Here is a 17,105-nt window from a genome sequence, read left to right on the forward strand (position 1 = left end):
TCAGAGGCCAGACCGTACTAGATTCAGCTGCTGACAGTCCGGTATCAAGGAAAAAAAGTGGTTTTTCATGTTTAAATGAGTATGCCCCTCAGTGACCATTGCTTACCATTTACATTACCAAAGACAGGTTATTAGCCCTCTGAGGCCACTATCCTCCTGTTTTCTCCAGATTGCTCTAATTGCATCTGGAGCCTGGGAAGTGTATCCCTCTGTCTGTGTTAAATTATTTAAGAGAGAGTGTGTCACATAATACCAACTGTTTAATCTCCTTCAGTTGTATTTGATCTTGGTCTGCTGATAAGCATAGATCTCTGACAACCATTAGCTACTACTGCAGTGTAGAATCTGATATTCATAGCTGATTTCCGCAAAGTGTCGAAAGTACCTTTTTACACGAGGACGCAGTGCAGAGCAAAAGATGTCTGTTTGCACTTTCATGTGAATCTGTACAGCGAAAGCTACCAAATGCTTGCTCTTTTGTGACTGCCCATTGCTCACCTCTTTGATGCATGCTAAATATATCATCTGCAGAAAGAGGTGTGGTGGCTGTTAAGAATGAGAAATAGCATTCAATCAAGATGAGAGCAATCCTGGACAATAACTTATATACAATGCCTTTAATACACCCAGTCTTTGATCTTATTGAAATAAATTAAAACAGCTTTTTTAAAAAAATATTTAAAGAAATCACCACCATAATAATCTTGAGATTTGAGTAAGGTGCTATGGCCTATTCAAAACCAGTGCTGTGTGCAAAGGGTGTAAAAAACAAAAACAAAAAACTGTATTAATAGATGTGTTGATGGTGTTAAGATCCTGCAGATAATCTGAACTGGAACACAAACACACATTCCACAAAACAAAGATCAAAGACGTCATTATTCTGTGCCAGGCACACATGCCATTCAGAAACTGATTGATTAAAGTGGATTAACTCCCTGCCATCCCAGCTTTCAGTGTGCTAGGTTGAAGCCTTCCTTAAGTTCTCAGCTTCCAAACTATATGAGAGCACATAGTTCCTCTAGTGACGTTTCAGTTCTGTTGAATTAAGGTCTTATTTTTCATGGTAGACAAGAAGTACATGGGGAGAGGCTGATTCTGTCACAGTAGATCGTTTCCCATTTAAGACCTCATTTGCTTTTCAAAGTGTTATGGATGAAACAGGCTTCTGTATCCTGTGTTGCATTCTTGGGGGATCAAACTGGTGCAGTCAGTTCTGCTGGTATAATAAATTCTAGGGAAAGGTTGGGTAGGCATCTTCTGGAAATGCTTAATTAAATGGTATCCTGCATTGATGAACAAGTTTACACCAGACTGCCTGTGCAGGCAGTTTCATTTCGGGTCTCTGCGCACCACAGATTAATGTGGCAACAGGCACTTCTGACCTAATTCCATTTTTTAATTATTCATCCTAAGCCGAAGGCTTTTGCACATAGACAGAATTTCCCTGCAAATCATGGGTTCTGACTGTCCCCAGTGGATAACATAGCACTTAGCATGTGTCTGGAGCCTTTTATCGATAGATCAGCTAGTTTTCTGGCAGCAGTCGTGGTAGCACATTGTTCATCTATGATAAGAGGTGTTGCTTCTGGACATTTGCAGCTGTGTGCTTGAAACCCCAGTTCACATCTTAAGATCGCCACATGAATGCACCCTTGAATGCAACATATCATGGGGAGAAAAATTATGAGAGTGTTAATTGGCCTTGAGGACATCCCTAATAGTCTGAACCTGTTACGGTGTCTCTGCAAACAGGCTTGGCCACAGGGTGTATGATGACATTGTAATGGTATTGCAGCTACATTACAGTACAGTGGTACCTCAGGTTAAGTACCTAATTTGTTCCGGAGGTCCGTTCTTAACCTGAAACTGTTCTTAACCTGAAGCACCACTTTAGCTAATGGGGCCTCTTGCTGCTGCTGCACCACCGGTTCTCATCCTGAAGCAAAGTTCTTAACCTGAAGCAATATTTCTGGGTTAACGGAGTCTGTAACCTGAAGCGTATGTAACCTGAGGTACCACTGTATCACAAATGTTTAAAAAGTGAGATGTGTGAGACTTTACAGATTGTTCCCCAAAGGGACTGGAACTGTTACCCTCATCAGACAGAACTTTAGTAACTGTCTTTGTCAACAGCTTGGTACCAGTTGACTTGAAGGATTGTCCTTCTCCATGTATGCCCGCTCAACCACTTTGCTGTGTGGAACATGATATCCATTTGGCACTTGAAATCAATCAGTCTTTTAGCTTGGCAGAAACTACACTTTGGAACTCATTGCCTCTTGACATCAGGTTCCTTTGCTGTACTCTTTTCAGCACCTGCTAAAAACAGTTTAGCTCCCAGAGCCTATCCAAATGTGTAGAAGTTTACACATTTTAATCTGTTTTCATGCTGTTGATTTTAATGATATTTAGGTTCTTTTTAAAAAATATGCCTGTGTTTTACTTTTATTTTCCATTACAATTCAAATGTGTGGGGCTGTGTTGCTGTTGTTTTGAAAACCACTTAGAGGTTCTATCTATACATAAATTTTGTTAAAGAAATAAAATAAACAGTGGCTCACCTTTTTACCATCTAGCAGAAAAGCAGTGCATTGTGAAAAACCTTTTTTAAAGGGACCTCTCTTAGGATTAGATATATAGAAACAAATGTGTTTGCAATGCTCCCCACAATATTTTCACCTACATTTTCATATCTGTCTCTGTGTATACATATTGAAGTTACACATTGTGACCGTGTAAATATCGTCCTTAAGTGCTTTGGAACATTTTGCCATATATATTTGTGTGGGAAACTATTGCATATTTGTTTATTCACAGTATTTATACTCTGCTGTTCAGGTAGAGCTTACAAAGTAGTTTGCAGAAGATTATTATAACTATAATCACTGATGGAAAAAAAGTTACAATAGACAACTTGTTTATGTAGAAAAAGCTGTTATTGCTTCTTCTCACTCCCCTCAGGGCAAGATGGTTCTGCAGAAGCCTCTGTGGTAGTAGTTGGAGGCGCTTGTTTCTTACAAATCTCTAGGATTATATGCCTCTCTTATCTGTACTGAGCACTGATTATGCAATATAAAGTCTAGCTGGATTTTTGTTCTTGTTGCTGTGAAATCTTTTTAATCATGTTCTTCTGTTGTTGTTCCTAGACCTAATACAGCTCTGTTGGATCCAAGTTCTCCTGAATTCTCAGCCGTAGTTTCCGTCGGCGATTGGCTCCAAGCTATTAAGATGGAGCGATACAAGGATAACTTCACAGCTGCCAGCTACACTACCCTAGAGGCTGTGGTGCATATGAACCAGGAGTAAGTACTCAGCGGTATAACAAAAAAACTGGTAAATCTGGATATTTAATCGGCTTTTTTTGCTTTGCACTGCATATCATTGCATCCATTACAATATTAGAATGCCTTCAGTCTACAATGCGTGCCGTTCCAAAATGCCTTTCAGCTGCTTTAATCAAGCATTAGTATACATTCACCTTGCTTTGCCTTCTTTTCTCCTTTTTTGTGTATGTGCCTGTCTCAATATATTTTAATGGATTTTACTTAATATATTTTACTGGATCCACTTCTGACAAAAAGTTTTCACCCTTCGGCTTCTTTCTTTTTTTGTTTCATGCAGCGACCTGGCAAGAATTGGAATTACCGCCATTGCACACCAGAATAAGATTCTGAGCAGTGTGCAAGCAATGAGGACCCAAATGCAACAGATGCACGGAAGAATGGTTCCCGTTTGAGCCAGTACTGAATGAACTCAAAACTCTTGAAATTAGTTTACCTCATCCATGCACTTTAATTGAAGAACTGCACTTTTTTTACTTCTCCTCGCCATTTGAAATAATAATAATAATAATTAATAATAATAATAATAAAAACAGATTTGCAGCGTCGATTGATATATAAAGTTTGCCGGGAGTGTTGCGGGGAGGGGAACTACAGAAATGACAGCCCGTCATTTGTGAACAGGCCTGGAACAAATTTATTTCTTGGAATATACTTCTGTGTTGATCGACATTATGTAATATACATGTATCTATATAACATCACATACAAGTTCTGATGCTGTGTTTGCTGCCAGATACTGTGCTTAAACGAAGGAAGGTACTGTTGTTCCCTCAACAGCCACTGGAATTACAATCATTGTGTTTGGTCTGTGGGATAAACCACAATTATTCACCTTTTATTGGAATGAAGAATCTTCTGTACCAAGACATGTTGGCATATTCTGAGCATCAACGGTACCTTGCAGAAACCTTGAGGGAAAATATCCTATGGGCTGATCAGTGCCTCTCAATCGAAGATTTGCCCACTTCCAAGCTGAGACGGAGAGCAATCTTTATGGATTACTGGATTATTATTTTTTTGAGGCTGGAGAGTTCCTTGAGGCTTATACCGATCATCATTTTTGAACTCGCATAAGTCAGCCATTCTTGACTGTGGATCTTCCAGACTTGCATCCTTTTGCCCTTCTAAGAGACAATTGATTGTGCAACATTGAAAAGGTCAGTGAGACTATGGTTTCCCCTTTGTGATAATGGTGGCTTCATTTCCTTATCAGTAATAAAAGAGAATGCACTGAAGGGATGTAGCTAGTAAAATACCCTTTCCCCCCTTTTTAATTTAGTAAGACAATTATTCTAGATTTTTGTTTTCCACGCATCGTGGAGGGCATAAGATTTCATTAGTTGACTCCATCAACCAACACTAGAATGTATGAAATCTCTGCATTGGAAATCACTTTTGTAGGTCTGTGTAGGATGAACTTTACACACCATTTTGTGGTGTGCAGATTACATGGTTCAATTCTACATGCATTGGGCTCTACACACATAGGTGCCTATTTCATTATGATATCCGGCACATGACTCATATAGACCACAGCACATAAAGAAAAAATGTTGACATGGGGGAAAACCACCAAAGGCCTAGGAAAAATCTGTATTAGTTTACCACACAAGAAGCTTGACAGGAACTACACCCCCACCCTAAATTAATATGCTTGTTTTATAAGCCAGTCCCACTAGCTACGTGTTCGCTATGTGAAAATTCACTTATCTGAACATAAAGCTTTATGCCCAGACATCGCTATACACTCCACAGATTCAGATATCTGAATAGATGGAGTTTGGCCACTTCTTTACTTCCTTGCTTTTTTCTGCTTTGCTGAGGAAGTCATTTTCAGGCAGAAACCATGCAGGGCGGGAGAGCAGGTGCAATTTTTGGACGAATCAGCGAGCTGGAGAGATTGGACAAATAAGTTTTCCCCTTTGTCTTCCTTCTGCTGGTAGGCTGCAGCTTTTCCAGGAAGAAATTATGGAGGGGGGGAGAGTTTGGACAAATCCTTGATTAGAAATGTTCCCATAGGAAATAATGGAAATTGTGGACTTGCTATGCGAACATTCACCTAATGAACGATTTCCAAGGAACACATCCAGGGGACCTGCATGTATTTATCCTTCTTAACACCACTGAGAGTTGGAAAAGTGCTGTATGCTCCAGGCTCACTTGCCAAGCTGTTTATATCAATCAGACTTTTTAAAAATAAAAATAAAAATCCTGCACTCTGCACTGTATGTTCCTTGTCTATTTTGAACAAATATTAGATCAGCACAAGGAGTGCTGATGAAAGAGAAAATGTTTAATTTACAGCTGTAACCACTTTTTATTTTGATCTGTCATTCAAAAGTGGTGCACAATCCAACTTCATCCATGTTTATCTGGAAAACCCTCTCAGTTCAATGAGGCTCACTCCCAAAGAAGAGATTACAGCCTCAGATCTAGATCTTGGTTCATTTTGCAACCAGAAAAGTGTGCAGGAATGAAAGAGAATCAAACCTATTGATGATTTGGTGTAGGGAATATGAGTGTCATAAGGTGAGGCCACCTGCTAGAAGTATTTCAGCGGAGCTTATTATTTTGAGGATGGCAACATCACCTATTAGGTTTTCAGCTTTGATTTCCCCCTCTCTCTAGTTCTATCTACTCGTGACAGCAGCTTCAGCACAAAAAGAGAATGACACTCAGGTTTGATTTGTTAGAAATCACTGCACTTACTTGGAAGCCAGGAGCACTGAGTGAATTGAACGAGTCAAACTTGCCATATTCCCAACGTCACTCTTGTCATTTTTTGTCACTTGCAACAACAACTTACCAATTTTAACCACAAGCTTCCCCTATGAACTTGATTCTGAAAGCAAATGGTTGCGAACATGGGATGCTAAATTTGGATCCTGTCAAAAACTGTGACAGCTTAGTAAAACCTCTTAGCAGAATTACCCATAAAAGCTTTTCATGTTGAAGAATATGGAGGTGTGTGTTTCTGAAAGGTGACTTAAACAGTCATATTTTAACACATTTGCTGGTGAATGTTAGTCTTTGAGTTTTCCTGAAACTATTAAAGTCTTCCTCAGCCAAATAAGAATGGAAGTCCATCTCCCCCACTTCCTAAAACTTTTTCCAAAAAGCAGCTGGTGTGTGGGTATGTATGTTTGCATGAACATTCAGAATAGAGTTAGACTTGGGGAGATGGGCTTTTATAACCCCCCCCCATGCTGTTAACCTCACTGAAAATTGTTTCCTCCTCCAAGTTTCTATGTTTGTTTGTTTTTAAACCCTAAAAGGACAAATAGCAACTTCATTGAAAGGGAGGAGAATTTTTTTACTGGGGAAAACACCATGGTGTTAAAATTTCACCCCTACCATTCCAAATTATTTGACTCTCCAGGTTTCCCCCCTCAAATTTAAAGAGATCTTATCAGACCTTGTTTAATTTTGTTTTGAAATGCAGAGAAATTTGGGGCCTCTCTTCCCAACCTGCAGTGATGTAAGCTATATACATGCAGTCATGTATACAGACATACTTGTTTTGAACATACTTGGCTGAACTAGGATACGGCCAAAGAATGATTTTCATGGACAATGGACTAAACCATGATTTAGCACTATGTTTAAAAATCAGAATGGACCTGAGTAAAGCCTTAGTCACCCTCTCACATACAAACCCCTCTCCAAATCTTATGTGCCTTGGAGAAGGAATTTGCCAGTATGTATTTTCCCTTTCAAAGAATCCTGGTTTAGTGTTACACAGAAATCAGAAATTGTGGTTTAGCACAAATTCTAGTCCAGGCTTCCTCAACCTCAGCCCTCCAGATGTTTTTGGCCTACAACTCCATGATCCCTAGCTAGCAGGACCAGTGGTCAGGGATGATGGGAATTGTAGTCCCAAAACACCTGAAGGGTCGAGGTTGAAGAAGCCTGGTCTAGACAAACAATTCACCTTTGGCTTTGTGAAGTTGGCTTATTATCAAATTCACCAGAGCTTGTTTTAAACCACTGTCTCTGATTCATATCAAATCCTAAGAGAGGATTCTTTGAAATTAGATTAAATAAAGCCCTTCTCCAAACCATGCAAGAGACAGAGAGTGTCAGCCCAAGGCTCTTAGTGAGGCATGTTATAGCTCAGATGTGGGGAACCTTTTTCACCCAATGGGCCAGATATTTATCTCCTCCAACCTGCTTTGGCAGGTGGGTAGAACCACCTGCCTGTCAATCATCTGGTGTCAAAATGGTCCTGTCCACGTGTTGAAATTGACCTATGGGGATGAGGGGAGATATTGACCAAGCAGGACTGAACTTTCTGCCCACCGGCTAATGAGGAGGGAGTTCAATTATGCTGTGTTTGGCTACATAGCTGAGTTCCACATGGGGAATGCACTGGTGCAGCTGATCATTGCAGAAAGCAGGATTGAACTCCCCACCCTCCACAGGCCAAGTCTTGACAGGAGTGCAGTCCTTATTTCTGCAGGGTTCAGCTGTGTGAGCAAGCAAAGTGTCAAATATTCAAAACAGGAGATAATGTCACTAATCTGTTGGCCCCTCTAGCACAGAATCTAGGCAATTCTAGGAAAACAGCAGCAGGCTCACACATCCCACCTCAGATTTCTAGGGTAGAGTAAACTCTCCTGTCTCCCCTACGCTGATTTGTGAACCTCAACCATAAAAGGAACTTTATCAACACAAGATGCTGCCTTAAACAGTGTCCATCTAGCCTGGGATTATCTGGTACTGGCAGTGGCTTTCCAGGTCCTCAAGGGAGATTCCTTTGTGTAAACAGGAGATTTCAGAGTATTGAACCAGGAATCTTATGAATTCAAAGCAATCATAAACTGCCCTACAGTCATGGCTATAATAATTCAAGGAGCAAGATGATAGGCTGAAAAAAGGCATTCCAATCCTCATCCTAGCATTGGCTGCTCAAAATAGCAGGTCTTCCCATGTGGTTGCCCATTTGAACCAGTGTGGATCCTGTGATCATAATCTGAGGCCCTTCTTTGTGTGCCTCTTCCACAAGAGGTCTAGAGAGAAGCAACATGAAAACAGGCCTTTTCTGTGTTGGCTCCCCATTTGTGGAATGCTCTCCCCGGGGTGGTTCGCCTGGTGCCTTCATTGTATTTCTTTAGGCACCAGATGAAAACATTTCTCTATAACCAGGCCTTTACTGATCAACACTTTATGGCCGTCAAAATATGTTTGTGGGAGGAGAGTTGTTAGTTTTTATTTTCATTTTATTATGTATTTTGTATTCTTACTTTGTATGTTTATGTTGTGAACCGCCCTGTGATCTTCAGATGAAGGGTGGTATACAAATGTAGAATAATAATAATAGTTTGATGGTTGTCTTTTTTACATAGGGAAAATGGATCCTGCTTTCTTGGACTCAGCCCTTCCTGGTCCCATGTTGGCCTTGGAGGATAACAGGCCAGAGACAAAAGCCTTCCAGTGTCCCGGTTTACTCAGCACTGAAGATGGACTACATAAGCAGCATTGCTCCCTGAAGAGTGTCTCTTTGGCTTTCTTCTTTTTTTCTATTTTTTCTTTTCCTTTTTTTGTTGCCAGCAACAAAACTGAAAGATGAAGTGGCCCAGATGTGGCTCTTTCATTGCCACTTGAGGAATGTACTGTATCAAAGCCCTACAGACTTCTCTTTCCTCGCTCCATTTATTTAATTTTTGTGTAAGTGCGTGTTCTCTCTTCTTTTTTTCTCCTGCATGTCACTGCTGCATTGGTATGAGTGCAAGTAGCAGAGCTCTACATGTCATAACGATGGACGCCAGGGTTAGGTGCCGTAGCACAGAGCCCAGTTCACAAAAGCTGAGACTGCGTGGGACAGTGAAGTGATCCTTTACAGGGGGGAAAAAAAGTGTGCCATTGCGATAATATCAATATTTTTTAATAGAATGGAAAATAACTTATTATCTCTTCCGGGAATGTGTGAGTGTACGTATGGCCTTGGGTGTGTGGGTGTGTGCTTCTGTGTTGCCTGTTGCCCAGGGCCACCTGTGAACATGCAGATAGCATCTCAGAGAACTTGGCGGTTGTTGCTGAGCTGTTGAGTTTCCAGGCCAGTAGGTGAGCTATGCAACGGTGATGAGAAAACACACACACTCCTGAATGTTACAGTCCTGAATCTATTCATGTATTATGTAGCTGCCACACTAACCTTAACAAATAGTTATTCAGCCTAGAGCAGGGGCGCCTTCACTCGAGTTGTGGAGTGATCCATTGTGAGTTCCATAACTGTGATAAAGAATTCGATCGATGACCATTAGTCTTGTCGAGGCCTGTTCATTATCGAAGCAGCAGTACCTTAAGGGGGAAAGTAGGTGGAGATGAAGTCTTCATCCATCAGTGGGTTGTTTTGAACTGAACTATTAAATAGCCTTTTTTTCCTCCCCCGCCCTGGGAAAAAAAAAAAAGCTTTGAGAGACTTGATGAACACAAACAGAAATATGCAATCCTTATCCATTCACAGAAGTAAATTATTCAGTGTGCCACCTGCAAGGAGTTTGGGGCCCATGAATGATTGTTGAGCAAACTGTTTTATTTTCTCCCAAGTTAAAGAATACAAAAGGTTTTGAAGGTTTAAGCAAGGGATTTGCAAAAAAAACAAAAACCCCTTTCATGTTCCTCTCATAGGTAAACTGCAATACAGTTTGCAATAAGTGGTAATGACCTACCAGTCCTATCTAGGAAAGTTTACGGAGTCTGGAGAGTTCACTGTTAATTTTCTGAAGACTGTTCTTGGAGGCGAGCTGAATGCAGGAGTCTGGGGAATGGACTGCCATTCCACATTTTGAGCTCAGCAGTTGATGTGCTCGACCTGCTTTCTGGTCGCAGAAGACTCTTCCCTACTGAGATACAGTGCAGCACATCAAGCTGAAACAGGACAGTCAAACCTACATGCCTGGCGGGGGGAAATCAAGGAAAAGAATGTGTAAATATTGCATTTAAAATGCTTGGCATTGAATGAGGCCCTAAAACAGTTTCTCTGGAGTTTATTCTTCATCCTTGCCTCTCCCTCCCCGCTGTTTCTTCCTTTCCCATTTCTAAGGTTATTTTTTTGGTCTGATGAACACAAAAGTGAAGATCAGTATTTCTTGGTTTGTGTAGTTGTGCTGATGGCAGGACACAGCACTGTCAAGGAGCCGGGGGGCATAAAGTGTTGTGAACTGCAAACCCAGCATTCTCGGATTGCAGTCAAGTGTACTAAACAGAGTTTGGATGGGTAGAAAGACACAACACACTAACAACCTAACAACAACCAGAAATTGATAAGAGAACTGGCCTCCATTTCTTCCTGGTTAAAGATGAGGCATCAACAGGACTCCAAAACAGCAAACCTCCATACATTAGAAAATTGTTCTGCTCACAACCCCACCAGTTGATGTTTGTCCAGGTTTCTTGCTGTATTAACTTTGTGATGGATCTATGTATTAAATATATATATATGTATAAAACAAAAAGAAGAAGAAGCTGGTTCTTGCCAGTGAACAGGACTTCAAAGCAGTATTTTTCTTTTACGTGACATTTTCATAACCAGAAAGAAAGCATCCTGAATACTAATTAGACAGATTTAAAAGAGAGAGAGAGTGCATTTATTTTTTGGTATCACTACAAGTATGTTGGAATATGCAAGGACTGTGGTTAAAAAAAAATTAGAATGTATGAGGCATATGATAATTTAGTCCATTCTGGGGAAGAAGGAAAAAAATCTTAACAATGCATTGCTTGGTTCGCAGATTTGAATGAAATCTTGGTTAGAAATATAGATTTTCTATTTTGTTTTAATTTGTAATTTTTCCCTTGCCATCAATCTTAGGTACACATAACTTATGTCATTTATTTATGGTCTTTTATACCTAGTTTGTAAAATTGTAAAATAGCAAGCTAAATGCAAAAGTTTGCATTTGAAAATAATAAAGTAGTTGCTGTACAAATCTCAAATGTGATTCCTGTTATTAAATATAACTAGCCTTCCCTGCTACTTTCAGGTCTATACTGCACAAAATCAAACTATACTATTTTACTGAATGAGTAGAAGAGTCACAGCATTATCTTCATTCGCACAATATGATTCGGACCATATCACTACAAAAACGTATAGAAAGATAGCATGTCAAGGAGAAGTCTAGGTCAGAATTCTCAGTCTTGGTATCTAGTTTTCTGTGTGTAGATATTTATTTTATATAGAGAAGGATTCAAGCATGTTGCTTCTTCCCATTTCATCTTGAAGTAGTATAGTCCAGAATCAGGTTTACCACCTTGTCTCCATTGGGTGAATTAGCCCATGGACCACTGAAAATAATGGAAAAGGTAAAGTGCCACTGAGACTTAAGGCTCCTCTACACTCACCTTTTGCCCTGCATTTTCCAGGGACAAATCCATGCTTTAAAGCATTGTGTTCAAATGCTTCCCCTCCTGGTGCTTTCCCCATGAAAAGCCATTAAAGATAAAGGGGCCCCTGACCATTAGGTCCAGTCATGGCCGACTCTGGGGTTGTGGTGCTCATCTCGCTTTATTGGCCGAGGGAGCCGGCGTACAGCCACAGTACATGTGGCCAGCATGACTAAGCCACTTCTGGCAAACCAGAGCAGTGCATGGAAATCCCATTTACCTTCCCGCTGGAGTGGTACCTATTTATCTACTTGCACTTTGATGTGCTTTCGAACTGCTAGGTTGGCAGCAGCAGGGACCGAGCAACGGGAGCTCACCTCATCACGGGGATTCGAACCGCCGACCTTCTGATCGGCAAGTCCTAGGCTCAGTGGTTTAACCCTCAGCGCCACTCACGTCCCTCAGCACCACCCGTGTCCCATTATTTAATGTTTAATTGGAGCCAACAACAATTTGGGTTTTCCACAGATGGCTGTTTGCTGGATCAGACCAAATGCCCAACTAGTCCAGCATCCCATTCTCACAGTAGTCAAATGGGGTGCCTATGGAAAGCCCACAAGCAGAATCTACATGCAACACCACTCTCCTCACTTGTGATTCCCAGCAACTAGCATTCAGAGACATGCAGCCTTCAACACTGGAGGTAGAACACGGTCATCATGACTTGAAGTCATTGATGGCTGTATCCTCCATGCAGAAGGACATGCGAGAAAAGGAAGGATGTGTCTGCAGTCTCTCAAAGCAGTGGTCACATTTTTCCCTTGGCCACTCTCCAACTTCCCTAGGCAGGATGAAAGAACAAGGGCATAAATATTAATCCTATCATACAGATCCTTATCATAAATGGAAGAACATCTAATCCAATACAATCAGTTTTTAGTTATGCAACTCAGTTCTCTGTTGAATGGCATTTCAATTTCAGGTCCGTAAAAGATTTTATCGAACGGAGTACTTGGAACTGAACAAAGTCGTTAAATAATAATAATAATAAATAACCTAAGGAACATGCTTAGAAGTGAACAGGTACTAATCTCATTTAAGATGTGTGCCTGGTTCTCTGCAATTTACATTCCTGAAAGGTTTTGTTCTTGCTGTTTACATTTGACATAAATCAGAAGTGCACACCCAGCTATGCCTTGAGAGGAAAGACATACAAATGAAGGAACACATCTGGAATAGTTGGAACACCTGTCACCTAATTCAGCAACTTTCAAAAGTTCACCTCCCCAGGACCTCCACAAGCAAACTGATTAACAAGGAATAGCAACCATACCCACTTTACAGTCACTAGCAGAACAGGAATCTTACCTGTTTACCTAGGTATGCATTGAAAAGCTGACAAATATGCAAAATTTCACCATTGGTCACCTGATGGGAATTACAATATTGCAGATTAGAGCATATTAAGAGGTACCTGAAGTTTGCTATGAAACTCAAAAATCCACCACAGTCAAGGATCATAGATCAATTAAGTGATCCTCCCCTTGTGCAGCCAAGATCACAAGCAGATGGCAATGCCTATTGCTATCCCAACACTGAGCTAGACATATCAGTGGAATAAATGTCTCACTGGGTTCCTGCTTTACCTTAACAAGGAAGGACTCTCAGAAGATCAAAAGCATTATCAAAATGTTGGTAGTAGCTCCATCTTCCACAAGCACCACAAGTCAATCAAACTACTGAAAATATACTAAATGGAGAGGAAACGTGAACTTGCTGGCTGCCTCATAGAATGAAGGAGTGGAGCCACTGAAACCTTTGCTTCACAAGCAACTGAGTGTGATTTTTAAGGACTGCAAGTCCTTAAAAAGAGGCATTTTGAGGGGATGGCAAGGGCAGGACGGGACTGGGGGACCGATTCTCTCTGCCTAGCTGAGGCATGGGGACTGGCAAAAAGATTATTGTAAGCTGACCTCAGTTTCAAAGCCCTGTTTTCCCTCTGACAACCTTGGGCTGCTTCATCTGGCAGTAGCCTTGCTCCAGAATGGGGTTTGGATGTGGCATGACTTTACACCAACTTAACTTATACCAGGTTCATTTACGTCAGCTTCTTGTGTCCTAAACCCCTCAGGAAAGAATGGTAGAGCAGGACCTGGTCTGCAGAATAAAGGCACTGTCAGGGTATATATTTTTTCTTTCTCGTCAAGAAATTTGTTTTGAGATCAGAAGGCAGGCCTTAAGGGGCTCGAGGTGAAGGGCTTTGTCAGCAGTGCTTGACCCTCCTCCTTCACATCTGGGCCTGCTCTTATGCCCATGAGGAGAAGTTCCTTCCATTGATGTATTTTGGTATTGTAAACACTTTATTGATGTATTTTGGTAGCATAAACAGAGTAGTACGACTGTAACAGAAATCCAGACGCATGTGCCCCTGGTTATACTACCGCTTGCTGCATGCAGTTTTGAGATCTGTGTAGCCTAGTGAAAGATGCGGGGAAGCATGCCTTATCTTGAGATCTCAGACCATTCCGCTCATGTCAGAGAAGCTAAATGAATTTTGACAATTACAAAAAATGCCTGGTATACTCTAAATCAACAATGTGATTGAGTTCCAGCTACACTTGGGGCCTCAGCCTCAGTTATTTTACCCTTTCCCATTTAAGGAAGTGCCCTTGGGCCATTTACTGATTCTCGATTGAATGGGTAATAGACCTCTGACATATCTTATTTCTAGCTGCAGTCCTGAACATAATTCTTTGTTTACAGCCGCCGCCAAGAGACTTCTATGAATATGTAAATGTTTCTCTTAAAAAAAGTGGAAACCTAAGGCATTTCAGTTCTAATCATCCTTAGTAAAGCAGAGATGGAAAAGTAGCTGCAACGAAGACAAGTCAATGATTTGCTTGAGTATGTGTATGGAATAGGCAGAGCTCTAATATTACATAAATACACCAATATTCATTACACAATTATATCCCACTTAATCGGTTTATGGCTTATTCGTCTATAACCAAAGCAGTGCACTTTTTGTAGGCATTCGCTTGTTGTTCAAGAGCATGTTCCATAAAACATATTATAAAATCACTCGAGGTCCTTTGCAGGCAAAACTGCAAGGGGCTTTTATTACCATTCTGTGTATTAAGTCTAGAAGCGAGACTTTAGACTCCGGTGAAAATGGTTCTTTTCTCACTTAACCTGTGTATGATTTAGAACGAAATCAATTGGAACTGTGTGCCCTTACTGCACACAGGATTACAACCCTGAGTGTTTCTGATCCTCGAGCGTTTGGAGTGAGCAACCATCAGTACCTCCAGGTAGGACTTGGGAGTAACACACTCATCCAGGATTTCAGACAAGCTCCTCTCCCAGCCATACCCAACGATGCCAGGAACTGAACCAGGGACCTTTCAAATGCAGAGCAGAGACTCTACTACTGAGCTATGGCACTTTACCACTTCACCACTGGCATTGGGATAACATCCTCCACAGCACCTGAGGGCAGGCTATGTAGCACACATATGGCCCACTCCATGCCCCTCAGCATTGGCCATCTGAGGCAGCTGCTTCACTCTACCTAATGGTGGGGCTGGCCCTATATAAAAGTGTGTTATTTTAACAGAGAGACTTCCGGATATAGGGCAGTATATAAATTCAATAAATAATAACAAAGGCAATAGAAATATTAATATTTGCATATACGCTGGTAAATAGGTGAGGCTGCGACTAAAAACTAACAAGCTAAAGCATGTATCTTGCAATCAACCTATTTGCATATGAAAACCTTTAAATGGAAGCACATTCTGATTTCTTACTTAGCATTTATGAAAACTGTACTGTAATTATTTCTGCCCAGACTTCTCAACACTGTATGGCAAATAACCATGTAGCCATTAAGTATATTTTCATCTTATCAGAACAATCATGTCTGTTTTAAAGTCTGTCTTGTTTCTTTTATTTTTTAACCTTGAAATCTAGTTATTAAAATGTTTATTTAGAGGCCACTCTGTAGAGTGGCAACATCAGTGTTGAGCATCTTCAGCTCATGGGCAATTATGGCCATTTTCCATGAGTCGTTGACCTGAAACAAGTCAGTGGGCAAGCCAGGACACATGGTCCTGATTTTCCAGCTTGATCGGCACAAGGAAGGTTCTTTTCTTTTTTTGCCTGGGGCAGTGGCGTAGCGTGGGGGGTGCCAGGGGTGCCGGCCACACCGGGCGCAACATCTGGGGGGGGCGCGAGTCCAGAGGGAAGGGACAAGTTCCTTCCTCCGCCGGGCTCCCCGCCGCCACCGCCAGCCTTGCGCCCCTAGCGCGCGCGCGCCCCCCGCCGCCGCTGCAGCTGCGCTCCACTCACTGCTCGCAGGAGGAGCAGCCGCTGCAGCAGCGCCGACGCTGCCACCGACGCCTGGCCGGGCATGGACAGCCTCCGCACCCCGACACCGACGCCATCCCCTCGGCCCAGCCACAGGCGGCAGCTGCTTCTGCCAACTGGGAGGGAGGAGAGCTCCAAGGGGCCTCGCTGCGCCTAAACCCTCCGAGAGGAAGCCGGCGGGCGGGCGAGGGTCTCCCGGCAGAAGGGGGCGCCGCTGGCTCCGGCTCTCAGTGCTGGCTCTCCGGCTCTCTCTTGACTCATGGCTTCCCGGGGCTGAGAGAAGCAGGCTCAGCCTGGAATAATATTGAGTTGGATAATGGCTGGTGGGAAAGGGGTTAGGCAGGGACCCTCTCCTCTACGCTCTGCTGCCCCCCCCCCGCCCTTCAGACTGCTCAGGCCAGGTAGAAACCTCCTTCTACTAAGTAAGACGTAGGAAATGCCACTAAAACAATTTTGCTTTATCCCAAAGCTGTGGAAACTTTAAAGATATTGTACACTTTATCCAAAAACGGTGTTTTTCTTGACTGAAAGTTACTCTGGCTGCTACTTCGTTCTGCAGCTCTAGCAGCACTTCTTGCAAAGAAACAGCAACGTCTTTTTCTTGTTTATTTCTCTAGGTTACTTCTGTTTTCTTCACTTCTCACTTCTCTCTCTGCCCCCCCCCCCCAGTCTCGTGCCGTACCCGCCCCATTTACACGATTTTCATCTGTGGCCCCCTTGGAATATCCTGGGGGGAGGGCCCAGGGAGCCATATGGCCCCCAGTTGAGAAACACTGCGCTAAAAGATGGCCGGAATGCAGAAGCCTAATACAAAAAAGTCATAAAAATCCAAATCTGTCAGGAGCACCCATCCCTCTGCCCTTCAGCCTCACTGGAGGCACCTGGCGCACAGAGGGAATAGACACCCCCCTGCGCAAAGCCCGGGTCTGGGGTCTCTCCTCGGTAGCCGGCGGGCATCGTGGGGAGCGCGGAAAGACCCGGTGCAGGATGTGAACGGCCATGTTTATGCTGTGAAGCGCCCTGAGATATATGGATGAAGGGCGGTATACAAATCTAAATCAC

General features: G+C 42.3%; 1 protein-coding gene across 2 annotated transcripts in view; it reads left to right on the forward strand.

Annotated features, from left to right (window-relative positions):
- The window catches only part of EPHA4 (EPH receptor A4), a 158,725-nt gene extending 147,440 nt beyond the window's left edge, over positions 1 to 11,285 (forward strand). The window contains exons 16-18 of one of the 2 annotated variants that reach the window (XM_082221761.1): positions 3,150 to 3,336; positions 3,625 to 4,504; positions 8,693 to 11,285. In XM_082221761.1, the coding sequence (XP_082077887.1) occupies positions 3,150 to 3,309 (160 nt within the window). In that variant the 3' untranslated portion in view covers positions 3,310 to 3,336; positions 3,625 to 4,504; positions 8,693 to 11,285. The remainder of the gene's footprint in view (positions 1 to 3,149; positions 3,337 to 3,624; positions 4,505 to 8,692) is intronic. The other variant, XM_082221760.1, reaches the window with a different exon arrangement.
- The last annotated feature ends 5,820 nt before the right edge of the window (positions 11,286 to 17,105 follow it).

Source organism: Podarcis vaucheri (genome assembly GCF_965113315.1).
Source record: "Podarcis vaucheri genome assembly, chromosome: 5".
In the NCBI taxonomy this organism is placed as follows: domain Eukaryota; kingdom Metazoa; phylum Chordata; class Lepidosauria; order Squamata; family Lacertidae; genus Podarcis; species Podarcis vaucheri.